Here is a 21,923-nt window from a genome sequence, read left to right on the forward strand (position 1 = left end):
TTGTATCAATTGTGAGACATGGGAGATGTTACCCAGCTCATTTCTGTGAGCAAAGAGAATCACAGTGGCTCAAAGGAAATGAGAGATGTACAAATCTAGAGACATCTCCATTCCAAATGTTCTGTTTGTGTGGCCGCCCCCCCCCAATACATAACAGGCAGGCACAAACATGGATGCGTCCCCCCCAGAATCATTTTGGACTAATTGGCTACAGTTGAATACCCCACAACTTGACTCCAGCAGTCTTCAAGTACAGGATGAACAGCAACAAGAAGGCACAGCCCTCTGAGTTGGGGATAGCTTAGGCTGGGACCAGGGGCTTGAGAAAGTTCAGTCCCAGAGGATGGAAACAGAAATAGAAAATGAGTTATCAGTTCTTAAGGTAATGGTTGAACCTTAGGAATGAACACATTCTCCAAGGAAAAGACTGCTAAGAGAACAAGAGATGGGCATGCCAGGAAGCATTTAGAGAGGAGGAATGGAATCAGGCCTTGAAATCTGGAGTAGACTTTCCAAGGAGATTAAAGAGGGACAGCAAAAATTTTAATATTATCACCTATCATTCATCTGAATAGAGAACTGTTTCTCCTCCCTGATTCAGAAGTGTGTTCATTCTTTGCTAATAAGAATACTATGTAGTCATTAGTGAATCTTAAAAGAATCTTAAAGATTTCTTAATTCTCATTTGTGTTAGCTTTAGGGAGGAAAGTGAATTTAGTAAAATTGAAACTTTAAAAATTACCTGTGGTGAATGTAAAGAAAGTCTGGGCACAGCCTGTATTATTTAGTCCCAGTTTTTAGCTGTCAGCTAACTGAAAAGTGAATTAGTGAACATATCAGAGCAACTAGGTGGCACAATGGATAAAGCTTCAGACCTGTTGTCAAAAAGACTCATCTTTGTGGGTTCAGATCTGACCTTAGGGACGGCAAGGTGGCACAGTGGATAGAGCGCCGGCCTTGGAGTCAAGAATACCTGGGTTCAAATCCGACCTCAGACACTTAATAATTACCTAGCCATGTGGCCTTGGGCAAGCCACTTAACCCCCTTGCCTTGAAAAAAGCTTTTAAAAAAAATCTGATCTTAGATATTTAAAAGCTATGTGATCTTGGACAAGTCACTTAACCCTGTTTACTTCAATTTCCTCATTTGTAAAATGAGCTGGTGAAGGAAATAGCAAACCACTCAAGTACCTTTGCCAAGAAAACCCCAAAAGGAGTCATGAAGAATTGAACATGACTGAAAATCCACTGAACTTAGTTTACCTTGGAGATTTTCTTTAGCATGAATGTAAACAACTGAAAAATTCAACCTGCTGGCCTTTGGGAATGCTTGCTGATTATGGGAAGAGGGAAGCAAGTATACCTGTTGTTTAAGCCCATATTCAAATTCAATGACCTATGGATAGGGAAAATAAGGGTGGCCTGATTACATTCGTAATTAGGTCAAAGTAGTATACTACTGATATTCTTAATAAATGGGACTAAAAGGAACAGAATGATATTGGTCCTTGGACCCTTTAAAGAACATTAGTGTCAATTGCCTAGGGTCTTGCTACCATAATGGGTTAGATCTTCAGCTTGAACCAGGTCTTCCTGACTCAGAAGCCAGCACTTTAAAAATCAGTGTTTAAAACATCATTTCTAATTTAAAGGAAAGAGTTCTGTACTTATTTTTTAATTAGTAAAATGGCAATATTCTTTTAGGAGAACTGTTAGGTTTCTATTTGTCCAAATGGAGGACTTTCTGCTAAACATTTCTGTTTTTTTAAATTACAGCTACAATGCCAGTACATTCCCCACAAAAGAGCCCTAGGAATCATGCTTTACTGGAGGCTGCTGGACCAAGCCATGTGGCAATCAATGCCATTTCTGCCAACATGGACTCTTTTTCAAGTAGCAGGACCGCTACTCTTAAGAAACAGCCAAGTCACATGGAAGCTGCTCATTTTGGTGACCTCGGTAAGTGAATTCCATTGTTAATGCAGGATTTTCTTAACTATGGTACTTCAGGAACCTCAGAAAAATAATTGGAAATCTATTTGTGCCAAATAGCCTCTACAGTTGTGGTACCTAAGACTTTACACTGATTCTCTAGTGGAGATGGCATTAACAGGATGTCAACTGAGTTAAGTAAAAAATGTAGATTTTCTAGTCTTTCAGGTACCCTTATGAGCCAGTAAACGTCTGTGACCATCTATCTGCCTTAAATTAAAAAATGAATCATTGACTCACCTATATTCTCTGCAGCCACAGCCAGATGAGGCCCTACAGAATTCTCTAGCAACTTAGTTTGTTAGATGACACAATCAGTTTTTGAAAGAATATCAGGAAGAACTTGAGAATTAGTGATAAACTATGAGAAGAATTGACTTTTCCTGAAATGTCTGCTCTTTGCCTACAAATGTCCTTAAAGCTAATGGAGGACAGATGAGGACAGATAGCACTTTTTAAAATGTTTTATTGCAGTCTTTTGATTTCAAATCACAGTTGGTTTCCATCCTCTCCACTGCTGATTGAATATTTCCTTGTGACAAAGACTCAGGAATTAAGCAGGAACCTCCAAAGCACAGATCTTATTTGACAAATGTACTCTGAATAGACCTACACTTATCTGTCAAAAATGTGGGGAGCTATTTTGTTTTTTTTCTTTGGGACATTCACAAACTAGTTGGACCATCACTCTAAGGTCACCTTGGAGAATGCCTTTGGGAACCCTCATTTCTGGGTGGCTCCACCTGGCACTTCAAAGTTCACCTTTTGTCCCATTGTCATGCTCTGTCTTCATTTGTTTGGGGACCAAGGCATGAAGAACTAGAGAGTTCTTCAGTTAAGCCAAATCCTCTCCTTTGTCTATAGAAAGATATGCCTAAGGAGTAATGAGGGAAGGGAGCAGAAAGTTTGAAAGTGAAAGTTATCTCTGATCCCTAGGGACATGGAAAGACCAACACCTTTCAAGAATTGGCTGTTGGAAATGCAGACAAAGTTAGTTTAGCTAATCTTGAGGCCTTTTCTCTTGATTCTGTAGTCTGTGATCTTGGTTTTCAGTAGAAGAGTAATGAGGGTTAGCCAGCTAATGAGGAGCCACTTAGATCTTTAAAAAATTGAATGCATTTATGGAACATGTATTCTTTTCTTTCCACTCTGATGACTAAAATACTTTTCTATTGATGTTCCTATCTTTTTTATTTTACAGTAAATTATCCCATGTATTATTTTTCTAACTATTTGAGTTGAGCATAAATTTTATTGCAGTTAGGCAAGTGCTTCTGTTATTAAAGATGCCTGATCTCTGAATCTCAAATTATCCATTTTTTTTTTTTCTGCTAATTCCTTTGCTGCTCCTTGTCTTTTAGGCAGATCTTGTTTGGACTATCAGACTCAAGAGACCAAATCAAGTCTTTCGAAGACCCTTGAACAAGTCCTGCAGGACAGTATTGCCCTTCCTTATTTTATTCAGTTTATGGAACTTCGGAGAATGGAACATTTGGTTAAATTCTGGTTAGAAGCTGAAAGTTTTCGCTCTACAACCTGGTCCCGCATAAGAGCACACAGTCTGAATACAGTTAAACAGAGTTCATTGGCAGAGCCTCTCTCTCCTTCATCTAAAAGACATGAAACTACAGTATCTTTTCCATCTGAGCTTCTTGACCAGAGGTTGGAGAGTTCTAGCACAGTCCAACTATTCATGACCAACTCAAAAGGAACAGAGATGAATAATAGAACTAGCAATGCTCAGAATCACTCGCTGCCTTCCCAGGATAGAGACAATGTCCATTCTCTTCATCTTGACGTGTCCAAGGAAGGGACTCATGTTTCTTTGGAACATCAAGACTCTTCCAGACTTAGAGTATCAAATAGAAATAGTCCTTCTTCCCCACTAAAGGAATTATCAGGAAAACTAATGAGAAGTAAGTAGGTAATGTGTTGGTATTCCTTTATTGGCATCTTGAATTTTTAACCTGAGTCAGAATTCAGACTAAAGGAAGAGGAAGACTGGAATGATTCTCTTGCTCATCCCAGAACAAGCCTATTACTGATTCCATCTTTTTTGAAGGGTGTAGGAAGAAACAGAATTGTCTTCAGAGTGATTTGTCACCTGAGGAGCAGAGTAACAGAGATAGAAATGTAATCCATTTATATTCGGTTTTATTCCAAAGCACTTGATCTTCATAACAGCTTTGAGAGGTTGACCAAGCAAGGGATTCTCCCTATTTGGTAGAGGAGGGAGCTGAGGCTCAAAGAAGTTATGACTTGACCAAGGTCACACAGCTAGTTAAGTGACAGCACTAGGACTTAAACCTGGGATCTCTGGCTCTACTTCCACTGCTCTTTCCACTGTACCTCATGTGCCTCTCCTCTTCCTCCCAATTATCTTACCTCCTTTCAGGATTGAAGGTGGAGTAAGATAAGCAAAAGTGTCTCTCTTATTCTCTTCATAGTGTTGGTTGATCAAATTAATATTTTTCAGAAATCTTAGTATTTTGGCTTAATGTAATATGGCAACCACAATTTTGAGTTGTATTGAGTGGTTAAAAACAGCTCTAGTTAAGATTTTAAATCAGAAAAAGACATGGTTTTCTTTTTCTTCAAAAAGAAATATGAGTGAGTGAATGGTTTAGACAGGGAGATCTGAAGATAAGGAGAATATAACATTGGGAGTCACAGGTTCATCAATTTATAGTCATTGAGTCTACAGATGAGAAAACCAAAGTGGTCATAGAGGAACTAAGTGACTTGCCCTCAGTTGTACAAGTCTTTGATTTTAAGAACATTGAGGAGACTTTATTTTAATAATTGCTTGCTTATGTCAATTTCTCTGATAGATTTTTCATTGTTAAGTCTAAAACACTGAGTAGAAATGTCCATTGATGCTACCCGAAATTATGTTCTATAAAACCTGTTGGCCTGCCCCAAGGGTCAGACAGAAAATCCTTTTACTCTGGCTATGAATGCCTCACTGGACCACAAACAAAAGCTCTTTTTCACCCATAATTCCCATTTGACCTCCTCCCCATCTTGAAGTTCTGATGTGGAGGAAGAACACGAAGGCTCTTTGGACAAAATAGAGGATTATTGTCCTTGTTCCATTTATTTCCATGCTCCATGGGACACTAGTTCTTTTCTTATGTCTGTAATTCTTCTTATCAAGCTGGAAGAGAGAGCATGAGGCACTGGAAGGCTCTGTTAGCTACTTTATTAGTGACCTAAAGATGAAGAATTCTGGGAGAAGAGGGACCTGCACATGCTCACTGTGAGATAATTCCTGATTCCTTTTCCACAGCTTCCTTCAAAAAAGAATCATTAACTTTCAATGAATTAGAGGCCAACTTCGCTTTTTAAAATTTTCATCTGGGGGCGGCTAGGTGGCATAGTGGATAAAGCACCAGCCTTGGAGTCAGAAGTACCTGGGTTCAAATCCGGTCTCAGACATTTAATAATTACCTAGCTGTGTGGCCTTGGGCAAGCCACTTAACTATATTTGCCTTGCAAAAACCTAAAAAAAAAAATTCATCTGGAATCTCCTATTGTGGAAATAGTGGAGCAGATGAAGAATTGCTAAAAGTTAATTTCCTTTTAATGATAATTTTGGGTATAACTCAGAGTGGAGAATGTAGTGTAGTTATAAAAAGCCATGAGGCAGGAGAGATGCCCCATCTGGTGGTTTGACCTGGGGAAAAGTTTAGAACTTCTGAGCCTTAGCTTCTTCATTTATAGTATGGATCTAATAATATGGACAGCACCTGCCTTGCAGAGTTGTAAGGATTCCCTGCAATAGTGTTTATTATTAAGTGTTTTATAAAGCTGAAGGGACTCTATTGAAGCAGCCAGGTGGTGTGGTAGTTAGGGGCTGGGGCTGAAATCAGGAAGACCCAAGTTCAAATCCAGTCTCACTCATTAGCTCCATGACCCTGGGCAAGTCACTTCATCCTGTTGGCCTTGATGTCCTCATCTGTCAAATGAGCTGTAGAAGATAATAGCAAACCTCTCCAGTATCTTTGCCAAGAAAACCCCAAATGGGGACATGAAAAGTCAGACGTGACTGAACAACAACAAAAGGCACTTATTTAACTGTCAACTGTCATTATCATCATCATTATTGCTGAATGATCGATTGTATGGAGGAATAGTTTAGTTCTTCCCTCTCAGGCCAATAGAGATAAAAACTGGTAATGTATTTACTGTCCTTCTAACAAGATGTATCATTATATTAGAGTATTTAGAAATGAATGGAATAAATAAAAATAGCCACATTTATCTAGTTTCTAGCCAACTTTTCTCATGGCAACACTGAATTAGGGCAAATATAATTGTCTCCACTTACAGACAAGAAAACTGAGACTTGGGTGATTTTGCTCAGTGTTACATAGCTAGTGAGGCCAACAGTAGTACTTGAGTCCAGATTTTTTGATTAGTATATTGCCTGCCCACCACTCTTATTGGAGGCTGAAGCCAGCTTTCTCTGACCACATTTATTTCTCTTGATCCCCCCCACGTCTTTTGGGTTTGCACCTCAAAAAAAAATTACTCTTGGGCACATTAATATATTTGAATATATATTCAAATATATATTAATACTTTTGAATCCAGACTCATGTTTCATCCACTATGGGTGCTAAAAAGAAATATTTAAATAAACTTGTTATAAAATAAAGATGCTACAAACTTCAAATAAGGGAAGATCTAAGTTATAACCTGTCAGAGATATGACCTGGACCTGTGAGTTCACTGATATGGAAATCTTCCAGGTGAAAACATTCCTTCCACTATAACAGATCAGTGTTTCTCTGCACTGGGTCAGTGGACTCAAGTAGCAAAAGACCCTTGGAGACAGCAGATGGACTTAGAAAACTACAAAGGAACTTTTTTTTATATTTTTTTCTTTTTCTTTTTTTAAAAAAAAAATTCCCAGTTACATTTTAATCTGGATTTGCCTGAGGAGCTTGTAGCTTGAAGGCAGTGAGTGTGACCCCTTTGGCCTAGATCTCTAACTAAAAGATAGAATAATTTGGCCTGGAGTCACACTATGTAGAAGAGGAACCTGAACCTTCTTGTTTTGAGGCCAGCTGTATCCACTATGCTGCACGGCCACTGTAGAACATGATCTCAAAGTGTATCCTTTCCATTGTATTTTTCCTTTTGTTACTTTAATTGGATTGAGTGCTTCGAGTGTTTTTGAAACATTCTAAAATATAGCTTGATTGCATGAGACAACTAAGTTTCTTAAGGTTTAAGGGATTTTTAACTTGATGTACATATTAGAAATAAAATATGATGAAAACTTTGGGAAAACAAGCAAGGCTTCAGATTGATATTCTTAGGGGCGGCAAGGTGGCGCAGAGGATAAAGCACTGGCCCTGGAGTCAGGAGTCCCTGAGTTCAAATCCGGCCTTAGACACTTAATAATTACCCAGATGTGTGGACTTGGGCAAACCACTTAACCCCACTTGTCTTTGAAAAAAACCCAAATGATTATGCTTTGGGGGTGACTAGGTAGTTCAGTGAATAGAGCACCGGCCTTGGAGTCAGGAGTACCTGGGTACAAATCCGACCTCAGACACTTAATAATTACCCAGCCATGTGGCCTTGGGCAAGCCACTTAACCCCATTGCCTTGAAAAAAATTTTTAAAAAATTGATATGCTTGGTTTTTTTGTATTTGTTTTAACAGAAATAAGTTTATTTTGAACTAAATACTAGACAACTAAATGAATCCTTTTTTGAATCATTTCACATGATAATAGCTTTTTTTTTTTGCAATGAACTTTGTTTTACTGAAAGAGGAAGGAAGAGGAGCTAAGTGTTAAAATGTAGGAACCCAAACCACTTAGTGCTTGCAGTGGACTTCCCTTTCTAGCAAATAAAAAAGAGCATCTTTTTTGTTAAAGTAAAAAAATGAAGTTGAAGCATTTTCTTTCATGTTCCGTTTTTTTGCTTGGTTTTATCTTAAAAGTTGCACCAGAGTATTTTTTGGCTTTAATTTTTTGTTTGTAATATGCAGCTGTGCCACTTTGCTTCTTGTCACCAAATAGAAAAGATGAAAAATTGAGTTTTTTTGGATCCATCTATTACCAAAATGTGCAACTTAGGTATTACCTCAGCTCTCCTCAGCCCTGGTAGCCTCCATTCCCAAAGAGGCAGGGGTTCTGTCTGCTTGCTGAGATGCACCCCACTCATTCCAGTTTTTATGTGAAACAGACTCTTCTCTATTGTCAGCATTTGGTTGGCATTTCCTTTGAAGTCTTATGTCAAAAGCTCTTCAAGGTGACCCAGGTTTCACAAATCTCCTTTCAGGTTCTCTTTGGGAAGTCATTGATCAGGGTACTAAGACTCTGCCCAAGGAACTTTGTTACAGAGCTGGTGCCCAGGAGTGTTGATAAGATGAGAATTGGCTCTCTTTGGCTTTTGTTCCTGGGTTCAGATTCTTGGTTGCTTTGGGAGGCCCCCAACAGAATCCTCCCCTGCTACAGTTTTCACCAACTCTGGTGGTGTATTCTCCAGAGCTCTCTTAGTAGGAGGCATGCTCTGAAGACAGGATGTGACCCTTTGCTGCATCCTTCCCCCAGAAGAGCTTTCTGGACTTCTCTAGTGAGCCTGGGCACAAGCAATGACCAGGGGCCTGAGATGGGTTGATAAAATTCACATGAGTCAAAAAGACAGACCCTCCATCACTAGACTTGAGCAGAATGTTGACCCTGCACAGCCCAGAGAAAGCAGTATAGAGAAACAGAAGGGACGGGGCAGAGGTCTAGTCAGGAGAGATTGACCCCCAGCCAGGGCCTGTCCACTAATTGATCTCTAAAGCTTCCATCTTCATTTTCTCCTCAGGTATAGAACGTGATGCAGTGAGTACTTTTACCAAATATATATCTCCAGATGCTGCTAAACCAATACCTATAACCGAGGCAATGAGAAATGACATAGTAGGTAAGCTCAATCTACAAGTACTGATAGTTTACTCTCGAAAATCCAAAGGGAGTGCTAAAGAATCTAGGCTATGCTTTGTCTGTTCCAAATGCTGTCTGGCATGATAGTGTATCTCATTTGTAAAACCTTTTGCCTGTATTGGACCCAATTTTCTTACCCTGAATCAAAAAGATTCATTCCCCTTCCACATTATCTGAACTGTGGTGCTCCCAAGTATTGTGAGTGTGAAAAGTCAGTTTCTAAAAGCTATGCATGGCATAGTGGAAAGAACTTTGCCCCTCTAGTCAGACTGCACAAGTCTTTGGCACAGTCCTCGAAGCCTCCAGGCTCAGAGGTCCATCCAGTCCTGAGCCACTAGCTCAGGCATATCTGAGGGGCAGCCACTCTTCTCAGGGCCAGGGGATGGTCTGAGATGTCCATACCATGGCATCAGGGAAGTGGCGCTCTTGGGGAAACTGGGACTGAACAGCCTCCAACTTTAAGAAGACTTTTCTCTCTATCAGTTCACAAAAGGCCTTGCCCCATAGAAATAATACTACAAATGAAACAGGTTTCTGAGTTACCTCACAAAAACCTATCTTCTGGCATGTACCCTATTCTAGTAGTTCTAAACTCCCTGAAGGTAGGGGTGGGGCAGAGGGTGCTAACCAGACATTAACCATGAGAGCAGGGGAGGACCCTAGTGATGGGGAAAGAGGAATTGAGGTACACCAAGAGAGACCCCCCCCCCCCCCCGATGTGACAAGTCAGGTCAGGAATCTTGGGTCTACTGCGGGTTTCAGACAGAAGGGTAGTAGCTTGGAGAGGCAAGATACCACCAGCCAGGTGCTGGCTCTCCCACATCTAAGTACACAGCCATCCCCCCTCTGCTCCTTCACACATATATCCTTCCTCTATCGTGATTTTTTTTGCAAGGTAACAGTTAAATGACTTGCCCAAGGTCACACAACTAAGTAATTATTAGGTGTCTGAGACTGAACTTGACTTCAGGTCCTCCTGACTCCAGAGTCAATACTCTATTCACTCCTCTTCCTACCTGCCCCCTCCATCTTCAGTGATCACCTTGGGAAGAATATATTAATCTGAGAGGTTCTATATAATGAACCTGCTTCCTCCCATCAATTCAAGTGTTGGGCACTATAGTAGGTCTTGTATTTCCTTCATGAAACACGTCTTTTAAAACTTTGGGGGGGATTATTTTAAAATTTCTTCTTCCTCATAGCCAAGATTTTCTCCTCCCTTCTTCAAGTAGGATTGTACCTGAATAGAGAAAATATTTATATTTAGCATTGTTGCTAAATAGAAAAAGTTAATGACTGCTTCAAAAGATAGAAGCCTGCTGCTTTTGTAATGATGTAATAAGAGAAATTGCCTCTTCTAGTTCAACTGGGGCTGTGGCCTGGGTCACAGGAGATGGCCCAGAACCTTCGACCCCATGGAGGAATAGCTTGAATTTGAGCCCCACCAAATGTCATTCTGGGAGAAGATTACAGTTTACTAATTATCCTACCCAAGTGTTGGTTTAGAGAGAGAGTAGTTTATCTAGTTATGTTTTATTGGAAAAAGGGTTATTGAAAATGATTGCCACCTAATATTATCCCTCAGTTTCCTATTTTAATTCAAGATGGCGAAATGAATTACGCCAGTCAGTAAACATTTATGAAGCACCTCCTGTATTCCAGCCTTGTGCTTCTATAGCTTGGACTTCCCTGAAGTTCAGTTATTTACTCTCTCTTTTACAGCAAAGATTTGCGGGGAGGATGGACAGGTGGATCCCAACTGTTTTATCATGGCACAGTCCATAGTATTTAATGCAATGGAACAAGAGTAAGTAGACTTGGAGGTTTTCTTCATTTTGGATACTTGGAGGTTTGGTTTTGTTTGACAATAGATAATGCTGATGCAAAAGTCCAGCAAGAAAAACAATTGTAGATCCATTGTAGCCTAAGAATGGCTTTTTTTCTTTTTCGATTTTTGCCAGGCAGTGGGGTTAAGTGACCTGCTCAAGGTCACGAGAATGACTCTTGGTTTTTGGTTCCTATAAAAGAGAAATTAGTAAATATTTATTAAATAGCATTTTTATGTTCATTTTTAACTTACGGTTTTCTTAATCTACTTTTTCTACCTGAATGTAGAAGACCAATTTTAAATTCTAATTCTAAAATTTTAAATTTAAATAGTGATTGTATGACTCGAATAGTCATTGAGTTCTTCATGTAGTGATAAAAGTTTTTAAGAATGGATTCCCAGTTCTGCATTGTCTGACCTTGCTTATTTAATCTGCTGTTTAGTATCTACCCAGTTTAAAACGATTCCCATAGTTTTGGGATAATTGTCTTGAGAGTTGGAGTTCTTGGACTTAGAGCCTGCATGTGCCATGAACAGTGTGGGGGGAACTGTAGGCTACTCCTGATTAAACTGCTTGGTTGTGGTTCCTTCAGATTTGTTCCATTTTGTCTGTGTGCAGGCACTTTAGTGAATTTTTGCGAAGTCACCATTTTTGTAAATACCAGATTGAAGTGCTGACCAGTGGAACTGTTTACCTGGCTGACATTCTCTTCTGTGAATCAGCCCTGTTTTATTTCTCAGAGGTAAAAATCTACATTTCCTTCCATCCTATAATAGCATTTGTGCACCTAAATAAGTATTAAGGTATTTCCTAAAATGGTAAATGAAAGATAAAATCAATTAAATAAAACTATTTTTGCTTCTATTTAATGGTGTGAGTGAGTATTCAAATAGTTTGGTTAAATGAAAGAAAAAAAACAAACTTACATGTAAAATAACTTAAGGTAAGCATTGCAACACTAGAATATTGGGGGGATACTCTGAACCAAGTTTTTAGCTTCCTCAACGAACCGGATTGTGTTGCTATTCATTTGGAGGCAGTTGGGTGACCCATGGGCATGGCTGAGTCTTCTCCATTAGCAGAATGAGAGAACACCTTGGTTGTGGTAGTTGTTTTAGAGGCATCTTGTAAACACACTCTGACATCACTAGGTTTCATGAAGTAGCATTTGCAGATTAAACAGTGGAAGAAACTCATGCTGCCATTCTTTTAATTTTAGCTTATTGAGAAAATTTAATGGCCTGTGAAACAGTGAGTAAGTGACCCTTGGGGGGCCTTTTTACTGGACAGCTCCCAGCTGGCTTTATAGCAAAGGACACGATTCACTTATCCAAGTCTTAACAAATATTGCAAGTCGAGATAGTGCATCTTCCAAAGCAGCAGCTTTCAGAGACCAAACTTTTGTTCTCTCCTCAGCTGCATTGGTTGCATGCACCATCTACAGCACTAGGCTAGCTGACTGGGTTTTTTTATTCTTTTACCTGATGCAAGTTTAAGCTTGGAGCACTTATTCAGACTGCTGTGTGTGCAATGTATGGTAATGAAAATGGTCATGAGTAAAGGGTTCTTTCTGTCATATTTATGTGTTTGTTAGTAATGAATTGGAATGTTTAATTTTGTTAATGTAATGACAGCAGATTTAATCTTGCTTTTAGTGTGATGAGTGTAGATCTTTTATAAATGAAAATATGATCATTTTCAACCTGAGATGCTGTTTGGCTATAACTGCACTGAATGTATCTTGCTTTGTTGACTACATGAATGTCTATAGGGGCGAACAGTGATAATAGAAGTGTTTTCCCCCTAACTTTCTTTGTTATATTTTTCTTTTTCAGTACATGGAGAAGGAAGATGCAGTGAATATCTTACAGTTTTGGTTGGCAGCTGATAACTTCCAGTCCCAACTTGCTGCCAAAAAAGGCCAGTATGATGGTCAGGAAGCACAGAATGATGCCATGATCTTATATGACAAGTAAGTTGAATTGTTTCATAATTCTGTCCAACCTTATGGTAGGTGTTTTTAGAAAAGTGGACTTCTAGTGAAGCCTGTTTTTGTTTGTTTGCGTTTGTTTTTTGTTCTTGTAAGGTGATGGGGTTAAGTGACTTGTCCAAGGTCACATAGCTAGGTCATTATTAAGTGTCTGAGGTCAGATTTGAACTCAGGTCCTCCCGATTTCAGGATCAGTGCTCTATCCACTGTGCCACCCAACTGCCCCCTTTTTTGTTTATTTTGTTTTTGCAACGAAGCCTCTTTTTTTCATTAGTTTCTAACCAACAGAAAAAGTCCTGGTCAAGAGTTGAAAGCTTTTAGTTAAGAGAGCTGGTCAAGTCGTGCCTAACACCACGAACTACAGGGTGTTTTTGTCTTTGTCATCAGCAGAATTGTCCAGTTTTCCTTTATTTATTGTTTTTCCCCATTTTGTGATTAATTGTATGAATGTAGTGCCACCTTGTGATGGCACTCCTTATAGTACTAGAGGATGTTGGGGCCCTTTGGAAATATGTGGGGATTTCAAGTGCTGCAAAGAGCAGACGTTAAATTAGAACAAGATCCTCTTGGTCTGGAAGTCTTCTGGCATGCAATGTCTCTGATTTATCTGCAGGAACAAGAAACACATTTTTTTCCCTTTCGTTCCCACCTAAGTCAAATAGCAGTTTTAAGCAACACTGGAGGCTTTGGGCCCCAGATGAATCCAAGCTGTTTCCTTCTATGGCAGGCACACAGTAAGATACCCCATTTCCCCATTAACATCATTTTAAAAGGTAGTCATTCAACAAATGTTCATGTGCAAAAACATTTTTCTGCTCTCAAGGAGCTCGCATTCTAATGGGGAGATAAGGTGCAAAATCTTATTATGGGTAGCATGTATAACCTTTAGCAAATTGCTTGCCTTCTTAATGAATGGAGAAGGGGAGAAGGGAAAGAGAAGTTGGCACTCAAAATTTTTAAGAATGAATGTTAAAATTTGTTTTTATATATAATTGGGAAAATAAACTATTTTTTAAAATTATGAATATAAGAGTTGGACAGTGTAAATGGAAAGAATATCAGAATTAATTTAACAGGACTAAGAAAGGTCTTTTTTGAAGGATGGGTTTGAGAGGCAGAATATTCCAGGCACAGGGGGATAACCAATGTAAAGGGTCAGAGAAGGTCCAATGAGGAGGCCAGTGGAAGCCAGCCTCAATGGTTCCTAGAGTGCACAGATGGGGAGTTAAGTACAGGAAGACTGGAAAGGAGGAGGCAGGAAGAACTCGGATTGTGAAAGATTTCAGAAGCCAAGCAATGGGTTTATATTTAATCTAAGAGGTTAAATTGGAGTAGAGAAAGTGACTTGAGGCAGGCAGGCCCACCAGCAGCCTATTTTAATATTCCCAGTGTGAGATGATTAGCATCTGCACCAGGCTGGTAGCAATGCCAGAGGAGAAATAAGACTTGGTAACACATTGGATATTTGGGGTGAGTTTGAATGAGGAATTGAAAATGAAACAGACCATGAGCCTGGGGAACTTGTGGCACCTTTGATGATAATAGGACAGTTGGAAGAGGGCAAGGTTTCAAAGGGTGAGTTCTCTTTTGGATGTTTTGAGTTTGAGATATCTATGAGACAACTAGTCTGAGGTGTCTTTAAGGGGTAGTGAGTGTTATGGAGAGCACTTGAACTCAGGGAAAAAACCATTTGTATAGATAGGCTAGATCCAAGGAGGTAGAGGAGATTCCCAAACAAGATAGTCAATAGAAGAAAAAGAAGAGGGTCCCAAAATGGGAGTAGACATGATCTTGTGGAAGGTAGAGCAAAGGAAACTAGAGAGGAACTCTAGAGGAGGAATGCAGAGTGTCCAGGGTGGTTCACAATGTCAGAGGCTAAGAAGTAGGAGACCTGAGACATGGCCATCAGATGGAGCAGTCAAGAGAGCCCTGGTAGCTTGGAGAGAGCAGCTTCAATTCAGTGATAAGGCTGCAAGCTGAACAAAGTTACAGTAAGAAGAAAGCAATGGAAGGGCCTCTTGTAAGCCTCTCAAAGGGGAGGAAAGAGAGGGGACAAAGAGAGGTTGAAGTTTGTTGATCTAAGATGCATGTAGAAGAGTTTGCCTTAGCCATGAGAAAGGCAACCTCTTCCTATCAGTCAGCAGGTATTCATTATGTACCACATAACCTCGAAGAGCTAAGATAAATAGAAAGGCAAAGACCTGGTCTGTGGGAGACATGAATAAAGGGGGTGATAGTGGGAGAAGATAGCTGAGGGAAGCCTTGTGTTTTTCAATGAGGTCCTTAGTTTAATAGATAGGAGAAGGGTCTACCGTGAAAGGTTTGAGGAGGGATGAAAAGATTTGGACTAGCTGCTATGGTAAGTGGGATAATGAGTCAATTAGGGAGGCATAATTTCCTTGCTGTGGAGAAGACCCATTTCTAGAGTACCAAGTCAGCACCATTTTGTGATTTTTCTCAAGCTGTGTTCAGCAGCAGGTGAATAAGAACAAAGGCAAAGGGTAGTGGGAGTAAATGAACATTGGGTTGATGGGGCAACCTCTTACAGGACAGAATTGAACTGATTTACTAAGAGATCAAGATTTGGAAAGGAGGAGAGTTAAAATTTGTTTTAATAATATAATTTGGAAAATAAACTATTTTTTAATATTATGAATATGAGTTGGACAATGTAAATGGAAAGAATATGAGAATTAATTTCAAAGGGGAAATGGGCTGGGAACAAACTGAGGGGCACATGGACTGGGGACTGCAATGAGAATGGGGGACAAAATGAGGTATCTTAAGGCAAAGGACAAAATGGAACAGTCAAAGTTTATGATCAGATAACAGAAATTTAGAAGTCTATGAATATGGGCGGCTAGGTGGTGCAGTAGATAGAGCACCAGCCCTGGAGTCAGGAGTACCTGAGTTCAAATCTGGCCTCAGACACTTAATAATTACCTAGCTGTGTGGTCTTGGGCAAGCCACTTAACCCCATTGCCTTGCAAAAAAACAAAACCTAAAAAAAAAAAAGAAGTCTATGAATAGCAAAGTAGTGAGACCAGGGATGTAGTGTCAGCAATGGAGAACCAGAGCATGGCAGGAGCCATGCTTTTGAGAGAATGAGAAAGGAAAGTTTTAAGATAAAAGCAGTTTGCTAATTATGGAGAAGGATTCTGGAGAGCATAATGAAAGGGGAGGGCAAATCTGATGTGGGATGTTGTAGCTAGGGGGTTTGAAGGGAATCAGAATAAAGGAGTGGGCAGCGACAAAGAATTTGTGCAGTGGCAACCGGAAGAATCACTGGGATTGGGAGAGGATGAGGATTAGAGATCACAGGGACAGGGGGATAAACAAGAGAGGGAGGCTGCTGACTTGAGGGATGAGTCTAGGCAAAATGCCAGTAGGTGGAGCAAGGCCTGTTGAGGGAGAGAGTTGATTCAAGGGTGATATTGTGTCCCTATGAGAGGCTCCACAAGGCCATCCCTTAGCCAACAGGCATAAGTGGTGGTCTGCCTGGGGATGTCTAGAGAGGACATACAAAGTGTAACCTGCCACACACCCCCCCCCCCCATAGCTGCATTTCTGTTTAAGGTACCACCTTCTTCCCAGTTACCTAGGTTTTTAACTTCAAGTTGGTTTCTGACTCTCCCATGTTTCTCACTCCCTAACTCGAGTCAGTTGGAGGCTTGTTGATTCTCCATCTGTATTGTCTCTTGCAAACTTCCTTCTCCATCGCCAAACTGTTGCCCAAGCTAGATCTTTTCTCATCTCTCCCCTTTCTAATTCAGCCTCCGCCAGATTCTTTCCAAAGGACAGGTCTGATCAAATCACTTCTTTATTGAGAAACTTTCCATTGTTCCTCATTGTCGATTGGGTAAGAGTAAGTTTGAGAAATTTTGGTCTTTATTGATGGAGAAGATACCCATGGCAGCTCACTTGGGTCCTTGAAACACAATGGACAAAGGGGATTGATTCCCAAATTAGTCATTTGGAGTCTCCAGAAGACCTTTGAAAGGTTCCTTGGAAAGGGCTAAGAGGGGGCTGAGCAAAGTTTGCCTGAACTTTGCTGGAACATAGACCTACTTGTTGAAAAGCTTCAGGGGCCCACCACTCCTGCCTTCTCCTCAAAATTGGGGCAGAGCTGCAGCCACCCAGGGTGCCTATCTGCATTACTCCTTGGGGCTGTGGGTCTTTCTTCAATGTTGAGGATTTCATTTTAAGTTATCATAAATTTAGACTTATGAAGTGCTTTGTGTTTTACAGAGCATTATGCTACCAAAGTTGGGGACATAAGTTGTGCTGCAAATACTGTCATTCCAGTTTGACTGGCTCAGAACAGTTCAATGGCTTTTTCTTGGTCTTGAGTGTCAGAGCTTGGACCTGTAGCCTATAAGCTGAGAGTTCTGGAGGAGGACTAGGTGGCCTTCCAGAGTTTGAGTTAAAGTCGAACCAGGCACACTTGGCACAAGGGCATCTGAGGGAAATCAAATGATTATGGGGAGTTGGGAGAGAGAAGAGTGGCGGCAGCTGGCAGTGGCAGGTCATCATCGCTGCCATGCAGACAGGTGGCCTCGTTTGTCCATTTCTGGCCTGTGAGTCAAAGCTGACCAATGCTGCCATGCCCCGTCTTTCTTTTTTCCTGCCACAGGTACTTCTCTCTTCAGGCTACACATCCTCTTGGATTTGATGACTTTGTAAGATTAGAAATTGAATCCAACATCTGCAGGGAAGGAGGACCACTCCCGAGCTGTTTCACTACTCCATTGCGCCAGGCCTGGACAACCATGGAGAAGGTGATGAAGGGTCTTGGGAGTGGTCTGCCAATCAAGTTCTGTTCCATTTCTGCTTGTTCATTAAAAAAGAATGTTTGTGCTTTGTTGTAGGTCTTTTTACCTGGCTTCTTGTCCAGCAATCTTTATTATAAATACTTGAACGACCTTATCCATTCAGTACGAGGAGATGAATTTCCAGGAGGAAATATTGCACTGACGATTACTGGCTCTGGGGGCCATTCTGATCATGAGTCTCATTCAAGTAGTTCTGAGGGCTCTACTCAGGTAAAAACCCCAAAGCTCTGGAACAAAGTCTGCTGATGAGCTCTTTAGACCTTGTAACACTTTTGAGTTAGGGGTGAACAGAGAAATGAAATAATCTACATATATTTTTAACTAAGTATTCAAGGGTACCAGCACAGAGACCCATTGTTACCCCAGAGAGAAGCTCTTATTTCTTATATCTAACTTTCTTTTGTGACCATCAAAATCATAAGGAATCCCACATTGAGTTAGACCAGCGGTAAATCTAGTCCATTATTCAGGTTTGTGGAAGGCAGTGGTACTTATTCTTCATGGTATCATTTTTTTTTTTCATTGCACATGTAAAAAGTTTTAGGATTCTTTTTTTTACATTTTGAGCTTCAAATTCTCTCCTGTTCTTCCCACCCCTTCATTGAGAAGACTATCATTTTATATAGGTTATACATGTGCAGTTAAACAACTTCTTTAATTTAAAAAAAATGAATAATGTTTTATTTTTTCCAATTACACGTAAAGACAATTTTCAATATTCCTTTTTGAAAGATATCAAATTCCATATTTCCTTTCCTTTCCTGTCCCCAAGATGGCAAACAGTTTAATGTAGGTTTTACCTGTACAACAGTATAAATATATTTCCACATTACTCATGTTAAACCTCTTTTGCTAAGATACTTTGTTTATAGAATAAAGGAAAAGAAATACTGTTGTGACTTAAAACATTGTGTCTTTTAAATTTTTCTATGTGAGGTGTTTTTATAGCTTTTATATAATTTTATGTAAAATGCAAGCATTCTGTGGATTAGAGCTGCTTTCACATGTGTTATTAATTTATCTAGTCAGAAAACATATCAAGCAACTGCTAAATGTCAGAATGGATTAGGGAGAGTCATGATAGTCTGGATTCAATTGATAAGAAAGAAGCTGAGAGAAAATGGATTATGAGTTCACATTTAGGACTCAGAGCCAGCCAGAAGGTAACAGCTCTGTCTTTCACCTTCCTCCTTAAAGGCCAGTTTCCTCCTCTACCTCTCCCCCACCCCAGCCCCCCAGCTGAGCTCTTCTTAGGGTGGGCATGAGAACAACATGGAAGAGCTGCTATTACAACTCTGATAAGAGCAGACATAATAGTCTTTGATAAAGGAATGCTGGTCCTGGAATTTTATAACCTGACCACTTTTTGTTTTCTTAGTATATAAGAGAGCCAGAGAAAATGCTATTTTAAAAAAAAAAAAAGGAATGTCCCCATGACCCCAACTTTAATCTTTTGGACTGGGTTATTCCCAGTTCTTTTTCTTCACTTTGTCAAGCTTACTGGTCTTTTTAGTCAAGCTATCCAGAGATGGGAAGTGTTGCCAGCTTGGCTTATAAGTTAGTATGGTGTGACCTGGTGCATTTAGGTCCACCAAAGGCTCATGGATTATAAAATATTGCAAATGGCTGCCTTACCTTGGACTTTGAGGTTAAACACTGAAAGTGAAAATATAAAATGCTTCCTGTGAGTATTTTCGTTATTATCTTGAATTTCAGAGCCCAGCATAAGTCAAATTTGACTCTGGTTGTCTTCTAGTTCTAGGAGGTCACTAAAGCCAGTGTTTCCATTCACTCAGGAGACAGTTCAATCTTTATGTAGGCCCAACCCTAAGATTACTTCCCTCTTTTCTCTGATGACTTCTTTCCCATCTCCTAAGGAAATGTAGGCACCAATATTCCTTTGTTTCTTAGACATTTCATCTTTGTTGGCTTTTCCCAGCTTGAGAGATACTCGCCAACTAGACTGTGGGACTAGTGAAATCTCTTTAAACCTGCTTTTAAAAGTTAGCAAGGGCTCTGAAAGAAAATAGAACCTTTAATTTGTGTCCACCGACTCAGGTGGGATCCAAAGTAGTCTGGTGCTGCAGAGCTCAGTTTGTAAGGCTGGAAGCCCTGACTTTTTTCAAGCCTGCATATTAATTGAGCCCAGGAGGTAGTCCTGGTGACAGCTCTGAAGCTGATGCCCACACCCCATAAAGCAGAAATTGTCTGAAATGTTATTGGATCTCATTTTCTGAATTCTACAAGCTTTTTATGTAAGAAAAGTCTTAGCTTTGTATTCAAGGTGTTGGTGAATTGCTTTGGGAAGAAACTTTATTACATTGACTTCATTGGTCATTTTGGGAAAAAGTCATGGCAGACAGGGAGAAGACTAAGGACGGCAGACACCCACACCCTGAATGGGGTGTAAGAATCATTCTTCTGCATGAATATCAAAGAGACTGCAGATGTTAAGCTAAAGTAATTATTCACAGGAAGTTAGAACTTTGTAATCTATCCTGTGGAGCTTGTATAGTGGATTTAGCTGCAAGACCTGAGTTATAGTGGAAGACCTGAGTTCAAATATAGCCTCAGATACTTCCTGACTATCTTCTGTAAAATGACCCAGAGAAGGAAATCGCAGACCACTCCAAATATCTTTGCCCAGAAAATATGACCATCAGGGTCACAATTCTTGTCTGACGAGACTAAACCACTGAACATCTTTCTACTCTGTTGGCTAATGTAGGACATTAAAACTATTGAAACTATTTTAGTATCCTTGTGTTACATATTGCACGTTTCATATTGTATGCTGCCTTTTAGTAGTTCTTTGTTTTAATTTTTTAATTTAAGTTTGATAACCCTAAACACAAAAATGATTTATATATCAAACCATGCACTCCATTATTTATAATTAACAAGTATATTTTAGCTTTAATGCTAATTAGGTGTGACCTGTTTGCTTTAGCTTCCCCTTTCTGGACTTTAATTTCAATATATTTTATTTTCTTGATGCAATTATATTTTCACAATGAGTTTATATTTAAATTCTGACTTCATATAACATTATTGCATGTCTTACTATGTTTCTTTGTATTCTTATATATTTGTCATTTTTTATGAGACAGTATTCATCTTCATACATAGGGATTTTTCCAAGTTTTGTTTCTATTTTTTGGTTATTACAAAAAGTGTTGGAATAGGGGCAGCTAGGTGGCGCAGTGGATAAAGCACCAACCCTGGAGTCAGGAGTACCTGGGTTCAAATCCAGTCTCAGACACTTATTTAATGACCTAGCTGTGTGGCCTTGGGCAAGCTACTTAACCCCGTTTGCCTTGCAAAAACCTAAAAACAAAAAAAGTGTTGGAATAGATTTGTACAAGCAGATCTTTTTATTCTTATAGTAACATTGAGAGGCTGTAATCCTAGTAGTTTGGGATCAGTGGATCCAATGAATCAAAAGATGTGAAGGGTTTTATGGTTCTTATTGTATATTGCCATATTGCAGATCGTTCAGGGGCAGCTATGTGCCACAGTGGATAGAGCACCGGCCCTAGTCAGGAGTCAGGAGGACCTGAGTTCAAATGTGACTTCAGACACTTAATAATGACCTGGCTGTGTGGCTTGGGCAAGTCACTTAACTCCATTGCCTTCCCCCCAAAAAGTCAGAAAGATTGTTCCATTTTGCAGCTAGTTTTCACCATTAAAATGGACCTGTTTTTTCATAGCCCAGACAACACTGAGCTTTTTTTTTTTTGTTTGGTTTTTTTTTTTTTTTGCAAGGCAAATGGGGTTAAGTGGCTTTTCCCAAGGCCACACAGCTAGGTCATTATTAAGTCTGAGACTGGATTTGAACTCAGGTCCTCCTGACTACAGGGCCAGTGCTCCATCCACTGCGCCACCTAGCCACCCCCAACACTGACTGACCTTTAATAGTTTAATCCACTTTGCCTACATAATGGATACAATGTATCTGGCTTTATAGTTCCTAGATTTTTCTTTTCATTTCCTAGATTACTGGAGTTTGATTTTTTTTCCAAGCAATTATTGAGCATCAGTGTTGACAACCTAGCCTTTTGGAATGGATCTTGATCTTACAAATTTGCATCAGCTTGTAGATTTTGGATCTTATTTATCAGAATGTTCTTAGTACCCCCCTGCTCCCCCCACCTCCAATGCCCTATTTTTTCTTTTTATTCTGGATTTAGTGCTAAGTTTTGCAAACCCTAACCCTAAGTTACCTGGGAATAAGTAGTGTATCATTTCTTACACAGCTGTGATGCCCCTGTATATCAACATAATAGCCCTAACAGCAAAGGCAGCAGTTACTAGTACTGTAACCTATG

At 39.8% G+C, this 21,923-nt stretch overlaps 1 protein-coding gene across 5 annotated transcripts in view; it reads left to right on the forward strand.

Annotated features, from left to right (window-relative positions):
* The window catches only part of AKAP10 (A-kinase anchoring protein 10), a 52,466-nt gene that overhangs the window by 15,069 nt on the left and 15,474 nt on the right, over positions 1 to 21,923 (forward strand). For all 5 annotated transcript variants that reach the window (XM_074189232.1, XM_074189233.1, XM_074189235.1 and 2 more), the window contains 8 exons: positions 1,777 to 1,959; positions 3,354 to 3,908; positions 8,826 to 8,924; positions 10,667 to 10,751; positions 11,392 to 11,515; positions 12,609 to 12,745; positions 17,397 to 17,541; positions 17,632 to 17,805. In XM_074189232.1, the coding sequence (XP_074045333.1) occupies positions 1,777 to 1,959; positions 3,354 to 3,908; positions 8,826 to 8,924; positions 10,667 to 10,751; positions 11,392 to 11,515; positions 12,609 to 12,745; positions 17,397 to 17,541; positions 17,632 to 17,805 (1,502 nt within the window). The remainder of the gene's footprint in view (positions 1 to 1,776; positions 1,960 to 3,353; positions 3,909 to 8,825; positions 8,925 to 10,666; positions 10,752 to 11,391; positions 11,516 to 12,608; positions 12,746 to 17,396; positions 17,542 to 17,631; positions 17,806 to 21,923) is intronic.

This window comes from Macrotis lagotis, chromosome 5, assembly GCF_037893015.1.
Source record: "Macrotis lagotis isolate mMagLag1 chromosome 5, bilby.v1.9.chrom.fasta, whole genome shotgun sequence".
Classification (NCBI taxonomy): Eukaryota; Metazoa; Chordata; class Mammalia; order Peramelemorphia; family Peramelidae; genus Macrotis; species Macrotis lagotis.